General features: G+C 62.3%; 1 protein-coding gene across 1 annotated transcript in view; it reads left to right on the top strand.

Moving 5' to 3' along the window:
- Positions 1-26,172, top strand: part of TP73 (tumor protein p73) — a 55,498-nt gene that overhangs the window by 2,265 nt on the left and 27,061 nt on the right. Inside the window, exons 2-3 of the mRNA XM_028487944.2 lie at positions 3,818-3,915; positions 4,318-4,438. Coding sequence (XP_028343745.1) covers positions 3,818-3,915; positions 4,318-4,438 — 219 coding nt within the window. The remainder of the gene's footprint in view (positions 1-3,817; positions 3,916-4,317; positions 4,439-26,172) is intronic.

The raw sequence follows: 26,172 nt of genomic DNA, 5'->3' as shown, positions 1-26,172 counted from the left end.
AGGCCCAGCGGCCATGGCTCACGGGCCCAGCCGCCCCGCGGCATGTGGGATCTTCCCGGACCGGGGCGCGAACCCGCGTCCCCTGCATCGGCAGGCGGACTCTCAACCAATGAGCCACCAGGGAAGCCCACACGCGCGTTTTTAAACGACTCGCATCGTTTGCAAAAGCAGTTTCCATCGTGAGCACATTTCCAAATTTGAAGTGCGTGTCGGGGAAACTGGATTTAATTCGCAGGAAGTGATCTTAGAATTGCTTTCTTTTTCTCACCTCTGCAAACTTGGGCCACCTTGGCCGAAATGCTGCTAGGGAGTAAAGGGAATATACTGTCCCTGCCCTTAGGGGAGAGGGGGCTGGGCCCATGGAGCTCTGGGGGGCGGGGTTCCAGTTGGGGGGTGCAGCCTGAGGCCGGACATCAGCTGTGCCTCTTCCTCACGCCCAGCTCCGGCCCAGGTGGCGGGTGCTCCCTGGCGCCTGCAGGGACCAGGTCTGCGGCTCTGTCACTCGTACGTAGCCCAGTGCAGCCTGCTCTTAAGAGTTTTCCAGGGAAGTTGGAGGTATGGGCGCTGCATGGCTTCCTGGGTCAAGTGCCCCGGGTCCTCTTAGTAAGGCAGGGCAGGTTTCTGGACCCGTTTTGCCGGTGGAGAACGTGCATGGAAGTCACCGTCAGAGGCTGGTGCCATCCTCGGGTGGACAGCCAGAGGGGCCCCCTCAGGGGGCGAGGTGAACCTGTGTGATGCTCTTCTCGCCCCGCGGGCGGGGGCGGGGGTTCTGTCCTAGAGTCACTGTGAGTCCCCGGGGTGTTGGCTAGAAGCAGACACGGAGTCCTCGGTCTGAGGGTGTACTGGAGGCAAAAGCAGCAGGATCTGCTGAAGGCAGTGGAGTCTGGTGACCCTGGACCACCCCTTGCATCGGTAAGGCTGAGCAGTCTCCGTCTGCAGTCCTGCTGGTGAGGGCTGGTGGGGTGGGTGTAGGACCCCCGCCCCCGCCCCCCCACCACCACTTCCCCAGAGGGCCAGGCACCTGCAGGTCTGTCCCCGAGCCAGAGCCGGCCTGTGTGGTTCAGGCGCCTCTGACCCCGGCAGCTTGGGGTGAAGCAGGGGGTGGGGTGAAAATGCTGGTTGTGTCCCCCGGAGTGGGGGCCCTCTGTCCCCGCTCCCGGCTGCTCTGTGGGGAGGGAGGTGCGGGAGCCACAGGGAAGGGGGCGCCTTGGGGAGATTCCCAGTGCTGACTTGCCTCCCCGGATGTTGGGCTGCAGGAGCTGCTGAGACCCGGGGCTGGGCTTTCAGGGAGTAACTGTGTTTAACTTCCACGCAGCTTGACCGAGGTGAAATTCACATAACATAAAGCTAACCCCTTTACAGCAAACCCTCCAGTGGCGCTTAGCTCGTTCACAGTGTTGTGCAACCATCGCCCCTGTCTTACTCCAGCGTGTGGACCCACCAGGATTTGTTTATTTGTTCATCCCTTGATGCGCCTTTGGGCCGTTTCCACCTCTCCACTGTTGTGAATGGTGCTGCCGTGACCAGGGACAGGATCTTGCCGTCCACTTGCTGTGCGATGTTAGTCGAGGTGTCGTCTGTCTCTGGGCTTTAGATGGTCCATTAGCAAAATGAAGGGGGTGGGACCAAATGGCCTGGGCCAGTTGAGCCTCGTGTTGGTACACCCTGCCCACACCAAGAGGCCACTCTGACTAATCTCTGCTCATCCAAAAAGGACCAGCCGTGGAGAGTGGGTGAGGGTGGGTTTCCACCCAGCTTCGGCGCGGTGGCCTGCTCCACGCCTGCTCCGGCCGGCGTGTTCTGCTTCCTACCAAGTCCACCCTGTTCTGCGTTACTACGTGGCCAGCTCCACGCCTTACTTAGCTCTGCTGGGTTTTGGATAGCTCAGCCCAGGATGGGAGTGATCTCCCCAGCACAGGAGGCATGCAAGTGAGCGCTGACCAGCCCCTTGTTAAAACCCTGTGGATCGTGTGCTGAGGGTTTGAAGTGAAGAGGGGAAGAGGCATGACTGAGTTGATTTGCAATTCTGAGAAAACCACTTGGTTGTCCCTGCACTCACAGCTATGCTGTGTGACCTCGGCATGTCACATAACCTCTCTGAGCCCTGGTCTCCTGAGAGTGGGTGGAGTGGTCTCCGAGCCTGCTGGAGAGTTGGTTTGTGGCCAGCACTTTCCAAGCTCCTTGTCCTGGCCATCCTCGCTCGGCCCCGCCCGGCCCCTCCCAGCTCGTGCCACTGCTTCAGGGATGGTGGCCTGGCACGTGGCAGCCCCGGGAGCAGGCCACCGGCCTCTCTCAGGGCCCACCGCCTGGGGACAGACAAAGTGACAGATTGCAGGCTGCCCCCTCCCTCCCCCGACGTCCGTGGGCAGGTCCGGGCCTGCCCGCTTGGGCCCTGCCAGGCGGTGGCCAAGCTGATTCCCGTGGCCCCTTGCCAAGAGCCTGGAGGCTGGCCCAGGGGAGACATCGCCTTGGCCTGGGTGGGGGCAGTGGGCAGGGTGGGCTCTGGTTTCCCTGTCCCTCCCCCCTACCGTAGGACAAGGGTTCAAGATGTGCCCCGTGTGGTCACCGCCAGCTCCTCCTGGGTGGCTGCTTCGGGTGGGCATGGAGGCCCTCAGGAGGGTGACAGTGGGGACAAAGGCCAGCAGGCACTGAGTCGGGGCGCCCCAAGCCCTGGGCATCTCCTTGAAGGGGGGGGCCATTCGTGCAGTGACCCCCTCCAGTGACAGAGAAGCTTCTCGGCCTCGGCCTTGGCGGCTGCCTCGTGGGGTTGACACTGCTTTTGTGTCCAGGCCGCACGCAAGGATCCCACACCAGAGGTGAAAGGCCGCCCAGCCTGCAGCAATCGGGCACAGCCGGGCTCGTACCAGGGCCTCGGCTCCAGCCTCTGGTGGGCCCTGCACATGCCCTTCCCAGGGGGCACCCGAGATCTAAGCTGTCGCCAGCTGCTGGGGCCTCGGGAGCCCCCAAACCTGGCTTGAGCCACCCCCCAGGCCAAACCTAGAGATGCAGTTCATAATAATAACGACCACGTGTGTTCCAGTGTAATTATGACCCAGGCACAGCAGAGACTTTATTTTATTTTATTTTTTTTTTAATTTATTTTTTACTGAAGTGTAGTTGATCTACAAAGTAGTGTTCATTTCTGCTGTACAGCAAAGTGACTCAGTCATACACATATATGCATTCTTTTTCATATGCTTTTCCATTACAGTTTATCACAGGATATTGAGTATAATTTCCTGTGCTGTACCGTAGGGCCTTGTTGTTTACCTGTTCTATATATAATAGTCTGTATCTGCTAACTCTAAACTCCCAGTCCTTCCCTCCCCCACCCCCTCCCCCTTGGCAACCACAAGTCTGTTCTCTATGTGAGTTTGTTTTGGTTTTGAACATAAGTTCATTTGTGTCATTGTTTTAGAGTCCGCATGTAAGTGATTTCATATGGTATTTGCCTTTCTTCTTCTGACTTATCTAGTAGAGACTTGAAACTCGTGCTCCCAAGGGGCCCTGCAGCAGCCCCATGAGGGGATGCTGCTGTCACCCCCATTTCACGGGTGGCGGCTTTGAGAAGCTCCGGCTGCCCAGGCCCCCAGCCGGGTCTGAAGCCAGGCTGCCCACCCCCGGGCCTCGGTTCCCGCCCCCGGAAAGGGCAGGATGAAGTGAGGGGCCGGGTGAAGGGCGTGCACCTGGTTAGCACACCAGGGCGTCCCCGAGTGGTCATCGTTGGCCCCGCCTCCCACCTGTGCCGGGAGGATGCTGGCTGGGGAGCCCAGAGGATGACCTCCCAACCTGCACTCTTGTCCTTTCCTCCTGGCAGAGCGAGCTGCCCGCAGCCGGGAGTGGGAAGATGTTGCAGTCCACCCAGCCCACCGCCACCGACGAGGGGGCCACGTTCCAGCACCTCTGGAGCTCTCTGTGAGTACCTCCTCTGAGCCCGCCGGACTCGGGGGCTGGGATGGACTCGGGGGCTGGGCGGGGAGCTGCTGCCTTGGGCTTTCTCCTGGGGACGCAGGGTCCCATGTCTGGGCTTCTTCCTCTGACCAGCCCTCCAGAGGGGTTGGGTCCAGGGGACAAAGGCTGTGTGTGGCCACGCCAGCCTGGCACTCACACCAGCCCTGGAGAGGCTGGTAGGGTAAGGGGGCTGGAGACCTCAGGGTCTGAGGGTCGGGGAAGGAGCAGAGGAGACGAGGGGCTGAAGGAATCCGCGGAGGTGGGAGAGGGAGGCCCCCAGGAGCTGCGGGCTGGCCTTCAGCTCCAGGCCTGGGCCATCTGGGCTGATGGCTGTGCTCCCTGTTCTGTCTCCCTCCCTCTGTCTAGGGAGCCGGACAGCACCTACTTTGACCTTCCCCAGTCGGGCCAGGGGAATGATGAGGCGGTGGGTGGTGCGGAGGCCAGCATGGATGTCTTCCACCTGCAGGGCATGACCGCTTCTGTCATGGTGAGTGGGCCGCCCTCTGCGGAGGACTCGGGGTAGGGGCAGTAAATGTGGACTGTCCTGTCCGGGGAGCCTGCAGAACCAGGAAACAGGCTCTCAGGTGTACGGCTTCCTCTCTGGGTTCGTCAGCACATTTCAGATGACAAAGTGGAAAATGTATCAGCCCATGTAACTGTCAGTCCAGGTGTAGGAAGGCCTTCAGGCATGGCTGGATCCAGGTGTAGGAAACCTTTCAGGCATGGCTGGATCTGAGTGTATGAATGAATTCAGGCATGGCTGGATCCAGGTGTTCAAACAGCTGCCTCTCTGTCTCTTGCTCTGCTTCCCCCGTGGTGGCTTTGTTCTTAGGCAGCGTCTCCTCTCATGGTAAAGGCTCCATCAGCATCCCCCTCCCTGTGGGGAAGGACCCCTCTTTGCCCAGAGTCCAGCATGCCTATCTCTGAATGCCTATCGCTGAGCCATCCCTGTGCCTCTGATGGCCTGGGTCCCCTGAAACAGGGTCAGGATGGAGTGAAGTGGTGTGGGCTCTGCCCACCACAGGCACTGACTTATGGGGAAGAGCACCCTGAAGGAAGCTTGAGCTGCTGTTTCCAGAGGAGGGAGGCTGGATGGGGGATGCAGGGGCACCTGAGGCCCTGACAGCCGCCAGCCCTGCGGTGTCTCAGGCCTTGCCACGCTGGAGGAGGGTTGTGATAACCGGGTGGTGGCCATACTCCTGTCTCTCTCCCTGGCCACCCACTGCCAGGCGCTGGTGGGCCAGGAGGTGGGGGGGGGGCAGGAGAGACACAAGAAGGGTGTATAAGGACCCCTGGCCCCGGGGAGGCCCAGCGACGCCTGCCGTCCCCAGCGCCCCCTGTGGTCACCTTGGGACAGCCTCTGCCGGACCCGGGGCTGCTGCGTCCTGCCCACAGGCTTGCTGTGCGGCTCCCTCAGACGGGGACTTGTCGGGGACCTTGGCTAAGTGCGTGAGGGAAGCACCTGGGTCTGCCGCTTGCAGCTCCCCGGATGGCGGCTCCCTGGATGGCCGCTGGCCCCCACAGCCCAGCACAGTGGCCTCGGGGCACCACACTAGGCCAGGGCCAGGGTGCAGGAGGGAGACGGAGCTGGGAACTCTGGAGGCGGCGGGCGCCCAGAGTCTGGCCCCCTCTCCCTAAAGCCCCCTTCCAGATCGGAGCCCTCACCCCAACACACACCCGTGCAAGGCATCTGGTGAACAGTGGGGACCATGGGGGCTCCGGTCGTGGGAATGAGCCAGGGTCAAGGGGGTGGGGGACAAGGAAGGGTCCCCACGTCCTACGTCAGTGTCCGTCTCGGATGCTGGGCTGGCCCAGGGCCCGCTGGCCCGCATGGGGCGAGGAGAAGGCACCTGCTCGGGCAGTCGCAACTGGGGCGGGTGGGGGTCTGGGGGGCAGCGAGCCCCCTGTGACGTCCTTGCTTCTGAGGAGCCCCTCAGAGTGGACCTGAGGAATCTGTCTGCCCAGCCCAGGCCTCCTGCCTCTGCTCAGGACACCATCAGAGCAGAAACATCTGCCTGTTAGAGTCCCATTTTACAGGTGAGGAAACCAAGGCAGATGCTGGGCCTGGGTGGGGCCAGGTAGTGCCACCCTGTCCCTTCGGACCATTTCCTGTCTGCCAACATCTCCCCAGGGGCCAAGGGTCCTGACCTCTCACGGTCCCGGTCGCCCCTCCTGGACATCAGTGTCCCGGCGCCACTGTCTTGGGTGGGTCTCAGCCTGTCAGTAGTGATGCTCTGGGCTAGGATGCCTGGGGTGTTCACCTGAGCCCTACTACCTGCACTGCGGGGTGGGGTGGGGGGTGAGAGGGAGAGAGAGAGAGAAGACCCAGGGCTCTGCCTTTATTGGGGCTGAGGATGGGGTGCCTAGGGTTTGGGGGCTTGATTCGTTATTGGTGAATTTAAAACATAACAGTGGAATTAAACCGTGAAAGGGAGAAGTGGGGTCACTCCAAGGTCCATTATCTGGTCACCCAGGGCTTTCTGAAAGGGAGCCTTCAGGGATGAGGCAGCTGGGCTCTTGACCTAGCTGTGTAGCTGTCGAGGTGCGTGTCTTTGGAGCGGGTGCCTCACCCATCCAAGGCCTGATGTCAGGCACTTACGTTACAGGCAAAAAGCAAATTGTCAGACACTCACCCTCCCTCCGCTCTGGGGAGGGACAGGAGCTGCCCCCAGGCTCCAGGGAGGGAGGGCCCCTGAATGCGGTCTCCTAAGAGGCCTGTCTCTGTAGTTCCAGAAGCCCCCACCTCCCCTCCTCCCAGCTGCCCGGCTCACCCCCTGGAGGGCAGTAGGCCCAGGAGACCCCGACGACCCAGTGTCAGGAGTGGACCAGCTCGGGGTTCCTGTGGGGCGGGACGCCCCCCTCCAGGGAGGATGCTTGATGCTGAGTGGGTCTGGGCCAGGGAGGGCAGGACACCCCCTCTCACCAGCCGTGGGGTAACCAGGATGGGGCCTCTCACCTCTGCCAACAAGAGGGCCGAGTCCATCAGCTAGCGACACGCCTCTTAGTAAAAGTCCTGCAGGCTCCCAGCCGTGGGGATGGCCAGAACCACGCTGGCCCTGGCCAGTGGGGGAAGGGGTAGGTGGGGGGAGCAGGCCCCCTCCGAATGCCTCATCCTGACCCCTGCCTGACATCGTGAGGGCAGAGACTGGTCTGGGGCCTGGCGTGTAGCCCAGCCCTCACCCTCATGTAGCCCAACGCAGCCCAGAGGGAAAGGTGAGGCTCAGAGACACAGCTGGACAGCTGGGCAGCTGGCTGCAGAGCCCACTGCCTAGCTGCCTTGCCGAAGGGCCTCTGCCTGATGCGTCCAGAGGCCTGGAGCAGGGGCCCACGGAGTCCAGGGTGCAGGCAGGAAGCCCCGCAGAGCTGAACTGGGTGGTGTTGTCTTAAAGTCCAGACTGGCGGCCGAGAAGGCCTGTCCTGGCCAGAGCACAGCCCCGGCAGACGCTGTGCTGCTGAGGGCGACCTGGTGATGCTGGGGTGCGGGTGGGGACTCCTGAGTGCCTCACCCCCACCCCCGTGGCTCCACCCCCACCCACCAGCAGGTCCCTCGTCAGGGAAAGCCTGGGGCTCCGCGGGGAGGGGGGTGGCCCCTCCTCCAGGCGGGTAGCAGGTCAAGTGCTCCCCAGGCCAGGCCCCAGGTCAAGGAAGCAGCAGCTGCAGAGTCGAAAGTTCTCACTCGCCACCCGCCCTGCAGTCATGATTCAGGCCCCTGTAAACGCGTGCGAGCACTCGGTGCGCACACACACACACACACACACACACACACACACCACACACACACCCACACCACACACACACACCCTCACTCTCACACACACACATTCACACACACTCTCACACACACTCACACTCACACACACACTCACACACACGCACACACACTCTCACACGCACTCACACCCACACACGCTCACACTCTCACTCACACACTCACGCTCACACACACATGCTCACACACGCACACACACACACACACTCACACACACACTCACACACACACACACGGGCCCTCATGCCACTCCCTCTGGCCGCTGTCCTCTGAGATGATGGGTGCCCGTAGCCCAGCCCCAGGCTCTGGGGCCACCCACCCCAGCCGGGTCGTGGGGCTCCTCCAGCAAAAGGCTGAGGCCAAGGCAGGCACAGTCCTCGTATCGGGGGACACTCTTGGGGGTGGCACACACTGCGGTCTGGGGGCCTTGGGTCTCCACCCTGCTCCGTTACCTTGGTGACCAAGCAGATTACTTCCTGCCGGACCTGCAGGTTCCTGAGCAGCACCCCCGACCCTGTCAGGAAACAGACCACTGGGGACCCCCGGGACGCCCTTAACTGCTGCTTCAGCGGCCGGTGGGAACGGGCAGAGTGGGAGGGGCCTCGCCCGAGGAGCCAGTCTGTCCCGGGTTCGAGTCCCCATGTCTCTGAGCCTCGGTGCCGTCACTTGGGGACCTGGGGTGATAGGCCGCGTGGGGTCCCAGCAGAGGCTCTGCCAGCCCTGTGGGGCCTCGGACCACCCTCTCCTCCCATGCCGGGCAGCTGAGGAAGCCGAGTCGGGCAGTTAAAGGAGAAGGAGCAGGGCCCCTATGGGAGCACTTGGCCCCTCGGCCTTGGAGGAGTCCCAGAGCACAGACTCCTGGTGGGGATGCTGAGCTCCCTGAGGTCGCTGCAGCCAGGGTCCACCGCACCGCAGGGCTGAGATGGCGCAAAGGGCGTCGGGAGCTCGGAGGTCAGATCCCACCCCCGCCTCTTCTTGGCTTGGAGAGTTATTTGACCCTCTGGGCCTCAGTTTTCTTGTCTGTGGAATGGGCCAGTGAGCATCTAAGCCAGGGTTGCGAGGATGACTGATGGTGCCTGACCTGTAGGAATGCATGATAAACACTAGACGTGATGCTGAGACCAGGGACAAGGGCTGAGGTTAAGAGAGCTGTTCCCCCTGGAACCCAGAACAGTGGAGCCAAGGAGGGCCCGAGAGCAGCTGCTTCCAGCCCCCGAGCCCGCTGTGCCAGGGAAGGACCCGGCGCCCCAGGCCCACCTTGGGGCCCGTCGGTGGAGCTCCTGCCCTGTGTGGTGGCCTCCAGTTCTAGCTGTCCCTGTAGACCCCCGGCGGCTCACCCACGACAAGCACCTATAAAATAGGCCCCCGCCTCCTGCAAGAGGAGAGAGGGGGACACCCGGCCTCCTGTGGGCTCGAAATGAGGGCTGCCCAGAGGACACGAGGTGGGAGGTGACTCCTGGGCCCCCGGGGGGTGCCGTGACAGGGGGAAGCTTGTAGGGTCTCCCCTGGCCCTGGAGGCCCTCACAGTCTGAGAGGAGCATGGACAGGATGGAGCCCCCCATGGTGAGCGCTCGTGGGGTCCTGAGCAGGCAGCGGCCATACGCACCCCGTGCTGGGTCTGGGCCTGGGCTTTGGGCCATCCGGGCTTTTCTGATGGTCAGTATCCCTCAGGACAAAACGGGGGCAGGGGAACTTCCTTGCCGGTCCAGTGGTTAGGACTTGGCGCTTTCACCGCCGAGGGGCCTGGGTTCAGTCCCTGACGGGGACACTGGGACCCCGAAAGCCTCCAAAGAAACGGAAGGGGGCAGGGCTCTGGCCAGCTGTGCCGACGCACGGAGGTTGAGATGGAGGCAAGGGGAGCTGGGTTGAGGATGGGGCTGGTTGAGGTTGAGGCTGGCGGGCTCTCCTCCCTGACCATCCCTTCCCTGTCTCCCCCGCCCATCCTCCCGGAGTCTGAGTGCCTCCTGCCACCCTGGCTGCCCATGCCCGCCCCCTCCCCGCCCCCTCCCTGCATCCCTTCCCGCCTCTCCTGGCGCCTTTCTCCGGTGACCGCTGTTGTGGGCGCCTGGGCCGTAGAGGGGGCTGTGTCTGGGGACGGATCCACCCTGGAGCCCCGCCGGCCCCTCCCCAGGTGCCCAGTGAGCTACGCAGGGGACAGACACCAGGGTTAGCACCTGCAGACACTCGGGGTCTTGAGACCCCAGCGGTCGCCCAGGACAGGCCTGGGAGCAAGGAGGGCACAGTCCGGTACGCACACTCCCTGGAGCAGGCATTGTCAGGGAACAGAGCCAGCCCCCGGAGGGGTCAGGTGGGCCGAGGGGGGCCTGCCGCCCTGAGGAGGTGGGGACGGAGCTCAGGAGCAGTGAGTCCCGCCTGCCACCGGACCACAGAGCCACCTGCCTGTGGGTGTCCGGAGGGGCTGTAAGGAGTTTGACCTGGAGTTGACACATCGCTGGTGCCCTTCTGGTGACTCACCCCTTCCCGCGCAGGTGGGCCGTGCGAGAAAATATCCCCCCTGCCCCGCTGCCGCGAGTCCTGCGGAACTAGTCAGCGAGGTGGAGTCCCGGGGAGTTAAACTCAGAAGAGCAGGCGCCGCGGGCCCGGCGAGGTGACTTGGGAGGGCAGCGCTGGCAGCTGAGGACTAAAACCAGGAAGAGTTCCTGGCGACGGGGGCCCGGGCTCCCCCGTCCCTGTCCCCGGATGGCCAGGATTTTGGATAAATGCACAGGAAGCGGGTGATACTCTGGGCAGATGCCGGAGCTCCGGCGCTTTGAGAGCTGGAAACGTGCTCTCATTCGTGCTGGGAATCCCAGTCTGGCCCAGGCTCACGCTGTGGGGACCCAGCTGGTTCTGAGGCCGCAGGGGCCCCCGCAGTGCAGGTGGGGCGTGGCGCCTGTGCCTTCAGTGGTTCCAGCAGGGCTCAAGGGAGGAGGTCTTCCCGACCTGACCCTGCCTCCCTGTGGGCAGCCTCCAGTCTGGGCACACGTGTGTGTGGCCAGCCCCTCCTGGGCCCTGCCTTGTGCCCTGCAGGCCTGAGCCCCAGAGCGCAGACCAAGGCCAAGGCTGCCCTTCGGCCGTGCCAGCCGTCCAAGGTCCCTCGGAGCCCTGGCCTTCTGCTGCCCCGGGTCTCTGCCTGCCGGCTCACTCTCCTGCCGCATTACTCGGCTGTGCTGCGTGACGAATCACCACCAACGGAGGGGCTTAAAGCAGCACCCGTGTGTTATCTCCCGGCTGCTGTGGGTCGGGAGTCCTGCCTCTCCCCACTGGGCCCCCTGCTCAGGGTCTCCCCAGGCCGTACTCAAAGTATCAGTGAGGATTACCCTCTTGTCTGAGGCCTGGGACCTCTTCCAGCCTCGGGTTGTTGGCAGAGTTCAGTTTCAGGCTCTTGCTGGCTGTTGACCCGGGGCCACTGCTCTCAGCTTCTAGAGGCCGCCCGCCGCACCCTGCCACGTGGTCCCTCCGCAGCCTGGCAGTTCGCTCCTGAGGCCATCAGGAGGAAGTCGCCCTGAGTAGGTCAGGCCCACCCAGATAGCGTCCCTTTTGATCAACTCGAATTTTGCCCAACACTGCACAACGCCCTGTGCTCGACCCCAGGCCCCTCCCCTCCTCTCCTCCCTACCTGTGTGCCCCTCCATCCAGCCCCCTGCCAAGCCCCCCGGCCCTCTTGGGAGAAGCCCTGGCAACACCCACAGGAATCTCACTGACCGACAGTCTCCGCCCATCACGCCCCGCCGCCCCGGCCTTGCCGCCTGCGGGCATCCTGGGCGGGAAGGCTCTCGGCCGCTGCCTCTGGCCAGAGCTTGCAGCCTGGGCCCCGCTGCAGACCCCCTTCCTGAACATCGGTCTGCCCCACAAACCTTGATGTCTCATTGTGAGTGAGGGACACCTGTGCATTGGGAGTAACAGCCATGGCCACACGCAGTCACGGGGGTTCAGGCTGCGTGTGCTGAGCTGTGCTTTTGGCTGCAGCCGCCGGGGCCCCCAGAGCCTGAGCCGGGGGCTCCCGGCCCAGCCCCCTGGGGGCAGCGCCTGGCTGCACGTCCCCTGCTTGGGATCCCCCTTTCCCTCAGCCAGAGGAGCTGGGGGACTGGACACGTCACGGGCTCCTCGGGCCGGCCTCCCCCCGCGTAACCCCACAGCTCCCAGCTCCCCGGCATGTGCCGAGAACAGGCCGGGAGAGAGACGAGGTCTACGTGCCGTCTTCTCGGCGCCTTGCGAGTTTTTAAGCTCTCCTTGGGGGATGGAAGCAGCTGGGCTCCGGGGGCTTGGAAACTTCACGTCCACTTTCGCGTGATCTGGGCCCGGTTGATCTTCCAGGGATGATCCCGGCCCCTGTGCCAACTCTGTGTCAAAGACGGTTCCGTTACAGTGGCTGGTTCCTCCAGAAAGGGAGTGGCGGTGACCACCGTGAAGCCGCCGGGGAGGCGGGCCCCCGCCTCTGAGCCCCGGGCAGTGCTGAGGGCAGTGCCGTCCATGCACTGCGATGGGCGGGGCTCCAGCGGTCCTCCTTCTGGACCACCTGCCTCTCATTCCCGGGGGCTTGGCAGCAGCGGGGACGTGGCCAGCGGCAGGCCGGGCAGCGTCTGGGGCGCGGGCTCCGGGCTGCGTTGGGCCGCACCCAGATGCTCAGTCCGTTGCCAGGCTCCCCGTGGGGTCCCGCAGGCAGCGAGTCTCCCCGAGCGCGTCTCGTCTCTGCTCAGCCCTTTGGGGCAGCCCCGGAGGACCGCCACATTCCCTAGGCAGGAGTGAGATTCGCTCCACCCTGGGCGCAGGGCCGGAGGCACCACCTGTGCCCTGCGGGGTGGCCTGGCTTTGCCTCCCGAGCTCTGGAGGGCCCGGGCTGGCCCCCTGACGCTCTGGGGTGGAGGCCTGTGGCCCCCAGGGCCTCCCGTGGGCAGCATCTCAGAAGGAGCCAGGCGCAGCCTCCTTGCGGCGGCGGCCCGCGGGCCCGCGGCCGCCCCCTCCCCGCGCAGCCGCCTTGGTGCGGTCCGACCCAGCAGTGGGCAAGCTGAGGCCTGCCCTGGGCTTTGATGAACAGTCATGAGGAATAAAGGGGTGGGCCGCCCGTTTTGTTGTTAGATGCAGCTAGTTGACAGGACCAGGGCAGATGGAGAGGGCCAAAGTGCCCACGGCCAGCCCACATGTTCTGGAGCGTCCTGCGCTTCCGCCTGCCTAGCCACGGCGCCTCTCTGCCCGGGTCCACCCTGCCGGGCGGCTGCACCCCCGCCCCCGGCTCCCCGGCCACCCGTCCGCATGCCTCGCCCCGCAGCACGCCAGCTCCCCGGCGTGTGCGGACCCGCGTGCGCCCACCATGCTGTGCGTCGGTGACCCCGCGCGGCTCTCCGCCTCGGTAGGTGCGCTTCGTGCATCCTTCTCAGGGGGCCTTGGTGGGGCTTTCGCCGCGGTGGGGGAGGCACAGGGCATTCTCTTGTCTGTCGCCCTGCTCGGCACCTGGGGCCGATGGGGTGCCGCCATCCAGGGTGAGCGGGGACGGGTAGGAGGCGCCGAGGGGCTGGGCCGGCCCCGGGCACGGAGGCAGGTGCCTGCCCCTCCTGGAGAAGCTCTGGGGACCGGTGCCCACTGGCCGGGCAGGAGCAACGGCCGGCGGGGGGAGGGCTGGTGGGAGTCTGGTCAGCTGGCGGCCCCCCCAGAGACGTGCGGGTTTCCCTCACCGCCTGGCCTTGGGCTGTCCGAGGCGCAGGGTGGGCCGCCCCACCTGCCCGGCCCTGCCCCCGGCGGCAGGAGCTCAGTGTACCCCGGAGGCTGTCTTCGCTCCCTGGGCTCTGGCTGGCTGTTAGGCTGCCACCACCTGCTCCCAGGACGAGAGCATCCTCACCTGGCAAGCTGCTCATTTGGCTGCGGGGGCAGGAGTGTTTCCTGCCGGCCAAGCTGCGGGTCAGGGGCTCGCAGAGAGCTGGCTTCGCGGTGCCCTGTTGCCACTCAACGATGGCAGTGGGCCAGGCAGAGGGAAGGAAGGGACCGCAGCTTGTGCCTGTGGCCCCTGTGGCCTGGGACCCGGGGACCTGGGCTCATTTCCAGGTGTGCCCGGTCCCTGGGGCCGGCGGGCACCAGGCTGCTAGTTGAGCAGGTTGAGCTGGGGCTCAGCTCCTCCCCACCGGGCCTTTTTCCCGCCAGGGAGGTGGATGGCTTGGGGTCCTTGGGTACCACCGGCCCTGCAGGACACCCAGCAGTGGGTTGGGATGGACAGCTGGACAGAGTCCAGGTGTCCCCAAGCCCTGCGGGCGGAGGACAGGAGCCACGAGCGCAGAGCCACAAGGGCTGCGGTCCCTTGGCCCCGTGCGCACCCAAAGGTGTGTTTGTGTGCGTGTGTCTGAGCGTGTTAGTGACGGTGGGCTGTTGTTGTTCGCATTGTGTGTTGGAACAGGTACGTGTGTTTGTGCCTGCAGGTGGGTGTCCCCAGGCAAGGCCATGGGAAGAGCCATGCCGTGTGTGGGGGACCCAGGAGGGGTGAGGGGTGTACGGCCCGTCTACACGGGCTGACCCAGGCACTGGCTCCGTTCACTCACATCTGGAAGCTCCAGGGCCTCTCCCACCCACGGCATGAGCTTTTTATCTGAAATCCAGCCCTGGAAAAGGGTGCAGCCCCGTGCGGGCCACAGCTAGAGTCCTCATGGCTCCCTTCTATCACTTATTCCATTACTGATTCATTTACCCACTGGCGCCTGTCACTGGGCTCATGCAGCGGCCAGGGGCTGCCCGGGGAGCAGCCTCGTACCCCCAGACCCTCTGCGAAGATGGCGCGTGAGCCGGGAGGGACTGTCTCCCTGCCGCCTGGGGGTCTGTAGTCACACACGGAACCCACGGCAGAGCCAGGGGCCCGGGGACCTGGAGACCAGTGTCCCTGCCCGGCCAGCTGAGAAGCCCCGCGGACATGGAGGACTCTGGTATAATCTTTTCTCTCGAATGAAATGGGTGTCGCGGTGTAAGTCAGCCGAGGCTGCACTCATCGCCTTCCAGGGAGGGGGAGGGGTCAGCGATGGGAGGCACGGGCCCCCCGGCTCTGGGCCTCGGGGCGTCGCCTTGCTGCGGGAGCTGTGGGCAGCAGGGGGCCGCTGGCGTCCACCCTGCTGCCGCCGCCGCCCCGCCCTGGAGACCAGCAGTGGCCAACCCCATCATCACCCGGCTTCCTGTAGACCCAGGATGACTGTGGCCTGTTCATTCGTTTGGTCAACGAGTGCCTAGAGCAGCTCTGATGGCAGGTAGAGGCTGCCGGAGCCCCTTCCGGGCCAGGTGGGCTGGGCTGGGTCGTACTGATTTGTGAAAGCGTCTCCCTTTCCATCCCAGAGGGAGAGCATTTGTGATCTTTACCACCGCATGCGGAGGAGAAGTGGTGTGAACAAATAGGGTTGAACTTGAGGTCACGCGGTCGCCTTTGTGGTCATGGGAGCCCACCGGGCAGGGAAGGAGGCATGGAGCTGCAGGATGCTGTCGGGGCCCCCGGCTGGGTCTCCTGGGGGACCCACCTTTCTTTTTTTTCTTTACTTCTTTTTTTTTAAAAAAAATATTTATTTATTTATTTGGCTGCACCGGGACCTTTAGTTGCTGCATGTGGGATCTAGTTCCCTGACCGGGGATCGAACGCGGGCGCCCCGCATAGGGAGCACAGAGTCTTAAGCGCTGGGCCACCAGGGATGCTCCCAGGGACCCACCATTCTGAGCCCCGGTTCTGATGCTGCTGCCCGTTGCCCGCGCTGTGCCAACGGCCCACAGCTTCCCGGTCAGGGCTGGACAACCCCCTGCCGTGGCCCACTTACTGGGGTCCTTCAGCTGGTGCCGGGGTGGGCTTGCTGCCGGTCCAAGCATCTTCTCCCACCTGCACAGACCAGCAGCTCACGGGGCGGGAGGGAGCCAAGGGCACGCCCCACGGGCCCCTTCTCAGATGGGATGTGAGCGCGGAGAGCACCCAGACTCTCCAACTCTCCCCGTCCACTCCTCTTCCGGGTGGGCGTCCAGGGGCCCCACCCAGCCGCCTCCCAGGCTCCTGTTTCACTGCGTATCAGTTTAGACTTGCGAGAGATGAGAAGGGCAGGGCTGGACAGCACTGGCTCCCCCATGCCTGCCTCTGCTGACGGGCCCAGGTCCGTCTGGGCTGCAGGGTCATCGAAGGCTTGGTCTCGGGTGACTGGGCCTGGCCCCATGCCACCGTCCCACGGGCCAGGCCCATGGTGGGCGTCGTAGGTGTGTGCCCTGAGCTGGGGTAGCACGGGAGGGCACAGCGCTTGGATCTCCCGTGCAACCTGGAGCAGGGTCCCACCCGTCGCTTCGGACGGGACGGCTCCTATGGGAGGGGCAGCCTCGGACAGGAGGAGCCCAGGAGGGAAAAGTCAATCAGTGCTTTACGAAATATTTGCTGAGTGCCTGCTACTGCATATGAGGGCACACGGGAGGAGGGCGTGATCCCTCGTGAGTTCTCCAAGCTGCCTGGGCTGCAGTGCTGAGAGCAGACCACAGGAGGGCAGGGCAAGGCCGGAGGCCCGGGGTGGAGAGGGATGCAGGCACCTGGGACCGGGCGGGAGTGGGGGAGGGGCTGAGAGCCCTGGGGTTCCAGACGGACGGGATCTGCTGAGGGGCTGGGGGTTTGGACCCAAGAGACTGGGTGAAGGGGGTGATCACTTATTCAGCCGGGAAGCTGAGGAAGTGGGATTTGGGGTGAAAAGTAAGCGCTCTGCTTTGCGCTGTGTGTGAGACGCAAGCAGCAGAGGAGGACGGTGGGAGGCAAGTAGAGCGCGGGGTTCCTGAAGCCACGGGAGCGGGGGAGGGGGGTGTCGGTGGGGCTGCGGGCAAAGCAGGTCGAGCCCAGCAAGGGCCGCCCAGTGGACTGGAGGCATCAGGGGAGGCTGTTTGGTCTCTGGAATAAGGGCAGGCGAGGACCGAGGAAAACGTCCAGGGCTCTGGAGCCTCGCCCTCCAGGGAGGGCTGTGCGGAGCCTGGGCCGCACTGGCTGGAGCAGCGGCTTGGACGCTTCGGGGCAGGTGTCCTGCGTGCCGGAGGGTGTGGGTGGAGGTGACCACTGGGGAGTCTGGCGCAGGTAGGGTGCACAGCCAGGGCGGGGTGGGGCCCCACGCAGGGAGAGGACACCGGGCTCCCCAGATCGGAGCTGAGCGCCGGGGAGAGACGCCGCCAAGCCGACGAGAGGGGCGGCCTGGGAAGCGGGGGGAGGTGCCGAGGACAGAAAAGGGACGGGCCTCTGGGGACCCGGGCAGGAGGCAGTCCTGTTCCGCGGCTGGGAGAGGCCAGAGCTGAAGCGGTAGCAGGGGGGCCCTGGGCCGGGGACGGAGAAGCAGCCTCTCCCTGCCGTGTGCTGGGAGGGTGCGAGGCTCTCGGGGCTGGGGGAGGGACTGACCTTTCGGGAAGGAGATGCCAGAGCCTGATTCAGGGGGACAGAGGGGTCACCCCATCAGCCGGGCTCGCTGGCCCAGCCTCCTGCCCCTTCGCCAGGTCTATCCCTGTGGCACCAGCCCTCTGGCATCCCCACTTCCACGTACATACATCCCCCTCCGCCCCCCACGGGTGACCGTCCCTTCTCAGCTGGCGGAAAATCCACCCTTCCTTCCTTCTTCCACTTGGCGGACTCCTGGGAGCTGTTGCTGGGCCCTCCTGCGGCACCCAGCATCCCGCTCACGGGGAGCCTGTCAGCCTGACCGGGGTCGTGCTGGCCCCATGCAGCCCCCGCTCGACTCCGGAGCTAGACGGTCCCTCCTGCGTTCCGCCCCCCCGTGGGCTCCGGAGGGAGGGTGCTGCTCTTCGGAGCAACGTCCTGCCCTCGGCCCTGCGGCTCTCTGGCCCAAAGCCTTCCCCCTCTCAGACATCTGGGTCTAGACCTCCCCAGTACCTGGGCTGCCGGTGGCATCTGCCTGGAGAAGCCCCACTGGCCTGGCCGCCCCCCACTGGGCTGCTCTTGTCTTCTTCCTTTGTCTTCAGCCTGTTCTGAAGCCCTGGTTCGCTGGTTCTCTGCCGTCCTCTCCTCGTGGGAGTTAAGCTCTGGAGGGTGCAGGGTACGGGCTGCGTCTCTGTGTGTTGAAGGGCTGAGCTGCACCCCCTGCAGGGAAGCTGGTCCTGGCTTCAGAGCTGGAGGGAGGGGCTGGGGTCGGCCCTCAGGACTCACTGAGTAAGTTCAGGCAGTCCCCAGTTCTGCGGGCTGCCCCCTCCTCCCCTCTGTGCCATCCCACAGCACCCTCCCTGCCCCTTCATTGCACTTGTCACAATTGTCCCCACTGAGGACGGCCCCCTCGGTGTCCTCAGTGTCTGGTGCAGTCGGGGCGTGCTTAGAATCTGCAGGGTGGACAGACAGACGGACAGAGCGATGGATGGATTAAAGGATGTCGGGGGACACGTGGATCAGGCTCTGGGGGTGCAGGCAGGGGGTGAGAGGGCAGACCACCCCCCAGTGGTGCTCAGGGAGGAGAGGGGAGCCCATACCCCTGCCGTACCCCTCGAGCTGGGCCTGTGACAGATCACCAAGCTCCCCACTTTCCTTCCAGGCTCTCAGCATGCTGGGAGGTGGGGCATGGACTGGGCTCGTCTCAAAAAAGGTTAAAAAAAAATCTCTGCATCCCATGGGTCACCTGCCTGTTCCCGGGCAGCTCCGCAGAGCCTGGCAGGGGCACAGCCTGAGACCCCAGGCCCCCTGGGGGACCCTGTGGAGGCTCTCGGGTCCAGGCTGCGCCCTCACTGTCTCAGCAGCGCCGTCTGCAGGCGGAGGCTCCGGATGCGGGTCCTGCAGACACAGGCCTCCCTGGCCGCCCAGCGCAAGGTTTGGAAAGTTCCACATGGCCCTGGCTAGGATTGGGCAGGGCCCCATGAGAGGAGAGAGCATATGTGCATATTTTCAGGAGGAGAGGGAGCCTTTTCCCCTAAGCACAAGTCGAATCTTGTTGGCATTTCCATCCGTTTAATCACAGACTCCTGGAGATGCTGTGGGAAATACCAGCAGGGTGGAGGTCCTGCTCCCGAGTGGGATGGGTTATCTCCCAGCAGAGCCTAGACGGCCTGTCAGTCACTTACCTCTGGGCGAGGTTGCACCCAAGCCCAGACATGCCTGCCAGCGAAGATCACGGAGTTGGAAGTTTCATTGTCTATTTTTTGGAAGTCTGCTTTTGGTATCCTCCGGGGAGCACGGGGACACTGGGGGTCAGAGCAGACAGAGAACACCAGAGGAGGGGGCACCTGGCTCACCCTCCCCAGGTAGAGCCTCTGAGATCAGACCCCAGGGCCTCAAACCTGGGGTGACAGTGGTGACAAACAGACACATGTCTGCCCCACTCTAACCCTAACCCTAACCTTTCCCCAGCACAGGAACAGGATGAACTGGGTCACGCAGGGTAGAAGCTTGGGTTAGGAGGTGCTGTACTTGAAGTGGGAGTGATGGGCTGGGGGCCTCACTGCGGGAGGTGACAGTTGAGCAGGAGGGGAATGGAGAGGGGCCACAGGGCAGAGGGCCCGGCAGAGCGCGGGGGACGGGGGGGGCTCCACCTGGTGACCTTTGCACCCAGCCCCCCTCCTATTTGGAGCCACACTCTGGTCCCGTGACGAAGACGCAGATAACACTACAGTAAGTCCCCTTACATACGAACCTTCAAGCTGCGAACTTTCAAAGACGTGAACGTGCGTTCTTGTGTCCAATCACGTAAGTTAGTTCACGTGTCTGGCGTACATTGCCACATGCGTGCATCCTCTACAAGCGGTTGTGCTTTTGTGTACTTTACTGTACAGGACTGCATAGAGTACAGTAGCACAGTATTTTTATTTCAAGCCCAGGATGTCCGGAAGCAAGCGTAAAAGCGGCAGTGATGTAGCTGGTACTGTTGAGAAGCGCCAAGAGAGACAAGAAGAAGAAGAAGTAACTGAAGAACCGAAGAGATTCACGACGCAGGAAACGGCATGGGGTTTTCTTTATTTGAGGAGGCGCTGTTAGGTTTTGAGGCACAGGTCACAAACGTAGAACAGTACGTGAAGGTTGCGGCAGCCGTTCAGAGTGCAATTCAGTGCTACCGTGTCATCTATGCTGAGAGAAAAGAGAGCTGCTACCCAGACATCACTGGATCATTTTTTCAAGAGGGTAGATGGAATTGAATCCGGCAAGGAACCAGAACCTGTGCCATCCACGACAGGCGTGAGTGACATTGCAGCTTGCCCTCCGTCTCCTATTGCTGACGATCCTTCAGCTCTACCATCTCCTACCTCCTCTCCAGTCAGTAGCTCTTCTTGCCTGTTACTTGACGCCAGCCCCTGTGTGCCAGCTGTTGTACTACACTACTGTACTTTTCAAGGTACTGAACTGTAAGATTCAAAGTGTTTTATTTTTTATTTTTTTTATTTTTTAATTTTTTTGTGGTACGCGGGCCCCCCACCGCTGCGGCCCCTCCCGCTGCGGAGCACAGGCTCCGGACGCGCAGGCCCAGCGGCCATGGCTCACGGGGAGGGGCTGGGGTCGGCCCTCAGGACTCACTGAGTAAGTTCAGGCAGTCCCCAGTTCTGCGGGCTGCCCCCTCCTCCCCTCTGTGCCATCCCACAGCACCCTCCCTGCCCCTTCATTGCACTTGTCACAATTGTCCCCACTGAGGACGGCCCCCTCGGTGTCCTCAGTGTCTGGTGCAGTCGGGGCGTGCTTAGAATCTGCAGGGTGGACAGACAGACGGACAGAGCGATGGATGGATTAAAGGATGTCGGGGGACACGTGGATCAGGCTCTGGGGGTGCAGGCAGGGGGTGAGAGGGCAGACCACCCCCCAGTGGTGCTCAGGGAGGAGAGGGGAGCCCATACCCCTGCCGTACCCCTCGAGCTGGGCCTGTGACAGATCACCAAGCTCCCCACTTTCCTTCCAGGCTCTCAGCATGCTGGGAGGTGGGGCATGGACTGGGCTCGTCTCAAAAAAGGTTAAAAAAAAATCTCTGCATCCCATGGGTCACCTGCCTGTTCCCGGGCAGCTCCGCAGAGCCTGGCAGGGGCACAGCCTGAGACCCCAGGCCCCCTGGGGGACCCTGTGGAGGCTCTCGGGTCCAGGCTGCGCCCTCACTGTCTCAGCAGCGCCGTCTGCAGGCGGAGGCTCCGGATGCGGGTCCTGCAGACACAGGCCTCCCTGGCCGCCCAGCGCAAGGTTTGGAAAGTTCCACATGGCCCTGGCTAGGATTGGGCAGGGCCCCATGAGAGGAGAGAGCATATGTGCATATTTTCAGGAGGAGAGGGAGCCTTTTCCCCTAAGCACAAGTCGAATCTTGTTGGCATTTCCATCCGTTTAATCACAGACTCCTGGAGATGCTGTGGGAAATACCAGCAGGGTGGAGGTCCTGCTCCCGAGTGGGATGGGTTATCTCCCAGCAGAGCCTAGACGGCCTGTCAGTCACTTACCTCTGGGCGAGGTTGCACCCAAGCCCAGACATGCCTGCCAGCGAAGATCACGGAGTTGGAAGTTTCATTGTCTATTTTTTGGAAGTCTGCTTTTGGTATCCTCCGGGGAGCACGGGGACACTGGGGGTCAGAGCAGACAGAGAACACCAGAGGAGGGGGCACCTGGCTCACCCTCCCCAGGTAGAGCCTCTGAGATCAGACCCCAGGGCCTCAAACCTGGGGTGACAGTGGTGACAAACAGACACATGTCTGCCCCACTCTAACCCTAACCCTAACCTTTCCCCAGCACAGGAACAGGATGAACTGGGTCACGCAGGGTAGAAGCTTGGGTTAGGAGGTGCTGTACTTGAAGTGGGAGTGATGGGCTGGGGGCCTCACTGCGGGAGGTGACAGTTGAGCAGGAGGGGAATGGAGAGGGGCCACAGGGCAGAGGGCCCGGCAGAGCGCGGGGGACGGGGGGGGCTCCACCTGGTGACCTTTGCACCCAGCCCCCCTCCTATTTGGAGCCACACTCTGGTCCCGTGACGAAGACGCAGATAACACTACAGTAAGTCCCCTTACATACGAACCTTCAAGCTGCGAACTTTCAAAGACGTGAACGTGCGTTCTTGTGTCCAATCACGTAAGTTAGTTCACGTGTCTGGCGTACATTGCCACATGCGTGCATCCTCTACAAGCGGTTGTGCTTTTGTGTACTTTACTGTACAGGACTGCATAGAGTACAGTAGCACAGTATTTTTATTTCAAGCCCAGGATGTCCGGAAGCAAGCGTAAAAGCGGCAGTGATGTAGCTGGTACTGTTGAGAAGCGCCAAGAGAGACAAGAAGAAGAAGAAGTAACTGAAGAACCGAAGAGATTCACGACGCAGGAAACGGCATGGGGTTTTCTTTATTTGAGGAGGCGCTGTTAGGTTTTGAGGCACAGGTCACAAACGTAGAACAGTACGTGAAGGTTGCGGCAGCCGTTCAGAGTGCAATTCAGTGCTACCGTGTCATCTATGCTGAGAGAAAAGAGAGCTGCTACCCAGACATCACTGGATCATTTTTTCAAGAGGGTAGATGGAATTGAATCCGGCAAGGAACCAGAACCTGTGCCATCCACGACAGGCGTGAGTGACATTGCAGCTTGCCCTCCGTCTCCTATTGCTGACGATCCTTCAGCTCTACCATCTCCTACCTCCTCTCCAGTCAGTAGCTCTTCTTGCCTGTTACTTGACGCCAGCCCCTGTGTGCCAGCTGTTGTACTACACTACTGTACTTTTCAAGGTACTGAACTGTAAGATTCAAAGTGTTTTATTTTTTATTTTTTTTATTTTTTAATTTTTTTGTGGTACGCGGGCCCCCCACCGCTGCGGCCCCTCCCGCTGCGGAGCACAGGCTCCGGACGCGCAGGCCCAGCGGCCATGGCTCACGGGCCCAGCCGCTCCGTGGCACGCGGGATCCTCCCGGACCGGGGCACGAACCCGCGTCCCCCGCACCGGCAGGCGGACTCCCAACCACCGCGCCACCGGGGAAGCCCAAAAATGTTTTATTTTTTGTGTTTGTTTTCTTTAAACTTTTTATTTTTTTAAAACTAATTTATTTATTTGGTTGCACCGGGTCTTAGTTGTGGCAGGCAGGCTCCTTAGTCGCGGCTCACCAGCTCCTTAGTTGTGGCATGTGAACTCGTAGTTGCAGCAGGCATGTGGGATCTAGTTCCCTGACCAGGGATCGAGCGTGGAGTTTTATCCACTGCGCCACCAGGGAATTCCCTTGTGTTTGTTTTTTATGTATTATTTGTGTGAAAAGGATTATAAACCTATTACAGGACAGTGCTATATAGTCGATTGTGTTCGCTGGGTACCTAGGCTAACTTTGTTGGACTTAACGAACAAATTGGACTTAACGAACGCACCCTTGGAACGGAACTCGTTCGTTATGTAGGGGACTTACTGTATTTACCAGATGTCTAGTTTTTGCAAAGAGGTCCCCCGCTGGACCACACAGCCAGGCCTCGCACTGGGCCTCGGGCAGCTTGAATACCGGTGCACAGAGGCTGACCTTGGGGGGCGGCCTGGAGCCTGTTCCCTCAGGGCTGTGAGGGCACTCTGCAGACCCTGGTGCAGCTCTAGATGCATGGTGGGTGCTGCAGGCCGCAGCGCAGGGGCAGGCAGCATGCGCATGTCTGCTGGGACCCAGCAAGCTCTGGAGGGAGGGAGGGAGGGAGGGAGGGAGGGAGGGAGGTGGGAGGAAATGCGAAGCCTCAGGCTGGTGGGTCACCACCTTGCACGTGTGGGAAGGTCACGGGTAGATTTTGCTTGGAGCTGCATTTGGGCTTCTTGGGGTTGTTGTGGAAACATCCTCACTCCCCGTTGTCAGGGGTCTCAGGGAAAGCGTGGAGGACACCGACAGGGCCAACTCGGCAGCCGGGCCTCCACTTCTGGGGTCTCGAGGGTCCCCTGCCTGAGCCTTGTGAGCCTGGCTGAGGTCACAAAGTGAGAGGAGCCTTAGCGGGGAGCCCAGGCCAGCTGCCACCAACTTGCTGGCTCCGCGCAGAGCAGCCAGGGAGACCCGCTTCAGCTTCTAGAAAGAGCTGAGGGTCAAGGGTGTGAGATATTGCACGCGCTTAGCCAGGGTGGCCGTGGAGCATTTGCTGTGGCTTCACAAAGGCGGGGACAGCTATTTTGGAGGCTTACAGCCAGAGGAAAAGGGATGCCCCCTCCCCCCAATTAAAAAAGACAAACCTTGATCCTTTAGTTCCTTTCAGTCTGCTGGGACCTTCAGTGCTGCTGCTCACAGGACCCTCCTCTGTTAAAAACTCACAGGCTGGGGCTTCCCCGGGGGCGCGGTGGTTAAGAGCCCGCCTGCCACTGCAGGGCACACGGGTTCGAGCCCCGGTCCGGGAAGATCCCACGTGCCGCGGAGCGACTAAGCCCGTGCGCCGCAACTACTGAGGCCGTGCGCCGCAACTACTGAGCCCGTGCGCCACAACTACTGAGGCCGTGCGCCGCAACTACTGAGCCCGTGCGCCGCAACTACTGAGCCCGTGCGCCGCAACTACTGAGACCGTGCGCCGCAACTACTGAGGCCGTGCGCCGCAACTACTGAGACCGTGCGCCGCAACTACTGAACCCCACGCACCTAGAGCCCGTGCTCCGCAACAAGAGAAGCCACCGCAATGAGAAGCCCGCAGCACCGCAACGAAGAGCAGCCCCCGCTCGCCGCAACTAGAGAGAGCCCGCACGCGGCAACAAGGACCCAACAGCCAAAAAAAACCAAAACCAAAACCAAAAAAAATAACTTCTCCAACCCTTTCATAAGAAAGGGATGAAAAGGCCCAACCCTTTATGGAATAAAAAAGGTCCAACTTTCATCTATTAAAAAAAAATAAAAATACACACGGGCCCCGCCCGGAAGGAGCAGCGACACAGGTGCAGTCCCGGAAAGTGCCCCCCGGGGACACTCCTGGCTTCTCTAGAATCCGGCAGTTCAGCCCCAACCCACTCCCACGGGCAAACCAGCGGCAGCAAGGGCGCCCTGGGACCCAGCTGGCAAGTGTCCTGCTGCTCGGCCACTGTCTCCAGGTCTCCCAGCCTCCTCTCGAGAACAGAGTAGGCAGCGGCCAAGCCATGCAGCCAGGCCACTTGGAAAAGGCAGGGCTGGAACAGGCCAGTGGTGGCTGGGTGCCCCGGGATGGGCGGGGACCCCAGCACTCCCTGGAGGCAGGACCAGGGCGCTGTCCCACAGGGCGGAACTTCATCCCTGCCTGATGGGGAGGGGACAGCTCTTTGTCAGACTGTCCTCCTCCAGCTTGCCCTCTGCCGGACGGGGGGCCATTTTAAAGAGCCAGAGGCAGGTCCTCTCCCCTCACCCTCCACTGCCAGCTAGCTTGGCTCCTGTGGGGACAGGAGCTCCTGGTTAGCAAGCGCTCCGTGCCACTTCTGTCTCCAAGATTCGCCTCACACGCTGGCTGTCCTCAAGGCTCTGATAAGGTCTGCAGCCGTGCTGTGGCACACACTTTGGGCACCGCGGGCTGGACTGCTGGACGGCTGCCCGTGTGAGCTGCAGCTGTCCTGGAAACTCAGCAGGTTCTTAATGCAGAAATAGGAGCTAGAATAGGAGGAAGGTGTCTGGATGGGTTGTACACTCTGGTGGAGAGCAATTAGCTTAGCAGGAGCCTCTCATCTCTGAGGTCGGGGCTTCCGTGCTGAGGAGAAGTTTCTCTCTCCTGACCCTGCTCCCTGGACGGTGGGGATTCTGTAATTACGTGTGTCATCCTGGGTCCCTGTTCACACTGGTTGCCAGCCTGCCCTTGCCGCCGGGCAGCCTCCTTTGCGCTTTCGAGTTGTTCTGTCATTTCTGTCCCTTGCTGGGTCCCTCCTGATCCTTTCTGGGTGGGGAGGGAAGGGCGCACCATGACCTACTGGATCATTCTCTGCTGAACTGAAGTAGCACTGGGGGCGGGGCGGGCACGGCCCGAGCTGCCAGAAAAGGTCAAACCTCCCAGGGGGCCCTCTCCGAGACGGGCCCTCAGGGCCTTGGGTGGGTGCCCTGAGTGATGGTCTTCTGACCACACCTTGAAAGAACATTAAAAGCGTGAAACCTCCATTTCTGCCAGACATGCAGAAGAATGCAGGATGAGTGAGCTGGCCTTCCTATGGCTTAGAAAAGAAGGAGCCAGAACCAATGTTTCTGCGATAGCCATCCATGTGGTAGCTCCCAGGACCGTGGCCAGCCATGCCCCCCTGGGGGCAGGTAGGGGGAGAGGGAGCCGGTAGGAACAACAGCAGACGCGTCTATGCGTTCCGTGTGTCGGGCGCCATTCTCGGCTTCTTAGTGTACTAACTGCTGGGCCCTCACGGAAGCCGTTGGTAAAAGGTGGGCATGGATGCGAACCCACATGGGTGTGATTCATCACGTTACTGAACCCAGAGAAGCAGCGGAGGAAGTCCTCGAACACCAGAACAGGTGGAGAGAGCCTGGGTGGCTTCAGGGAGGAGGTGGTCCTCGAGAGGTGGTACAGGTAGGAGAGACAGTATTGAGGGTGGGGTGACCAGCACGAGCAAAGGCCCTGTGGTATGGACCTGCAGTGTCGAAAGGAGGCTG

Source organism: Physeter macrocephalus, chromosome 3 (assembly GCF_002837175.3).
Source record: "Physeter macrocephalus isolate SW-GA chromosome 3, ASM283717v5, whole genome shotgun sequence".
NCBI classification, from domain to species: domain Eukaryota; kingdom Metazoa; phylum Chordata; class Mammalia; order Artiodactyla; family Physeteridae; genus Physeter; species Physeter macrocephalus.
This window is presented reverse-complemented; position numbering and strand designations above follow the sequence as displayed.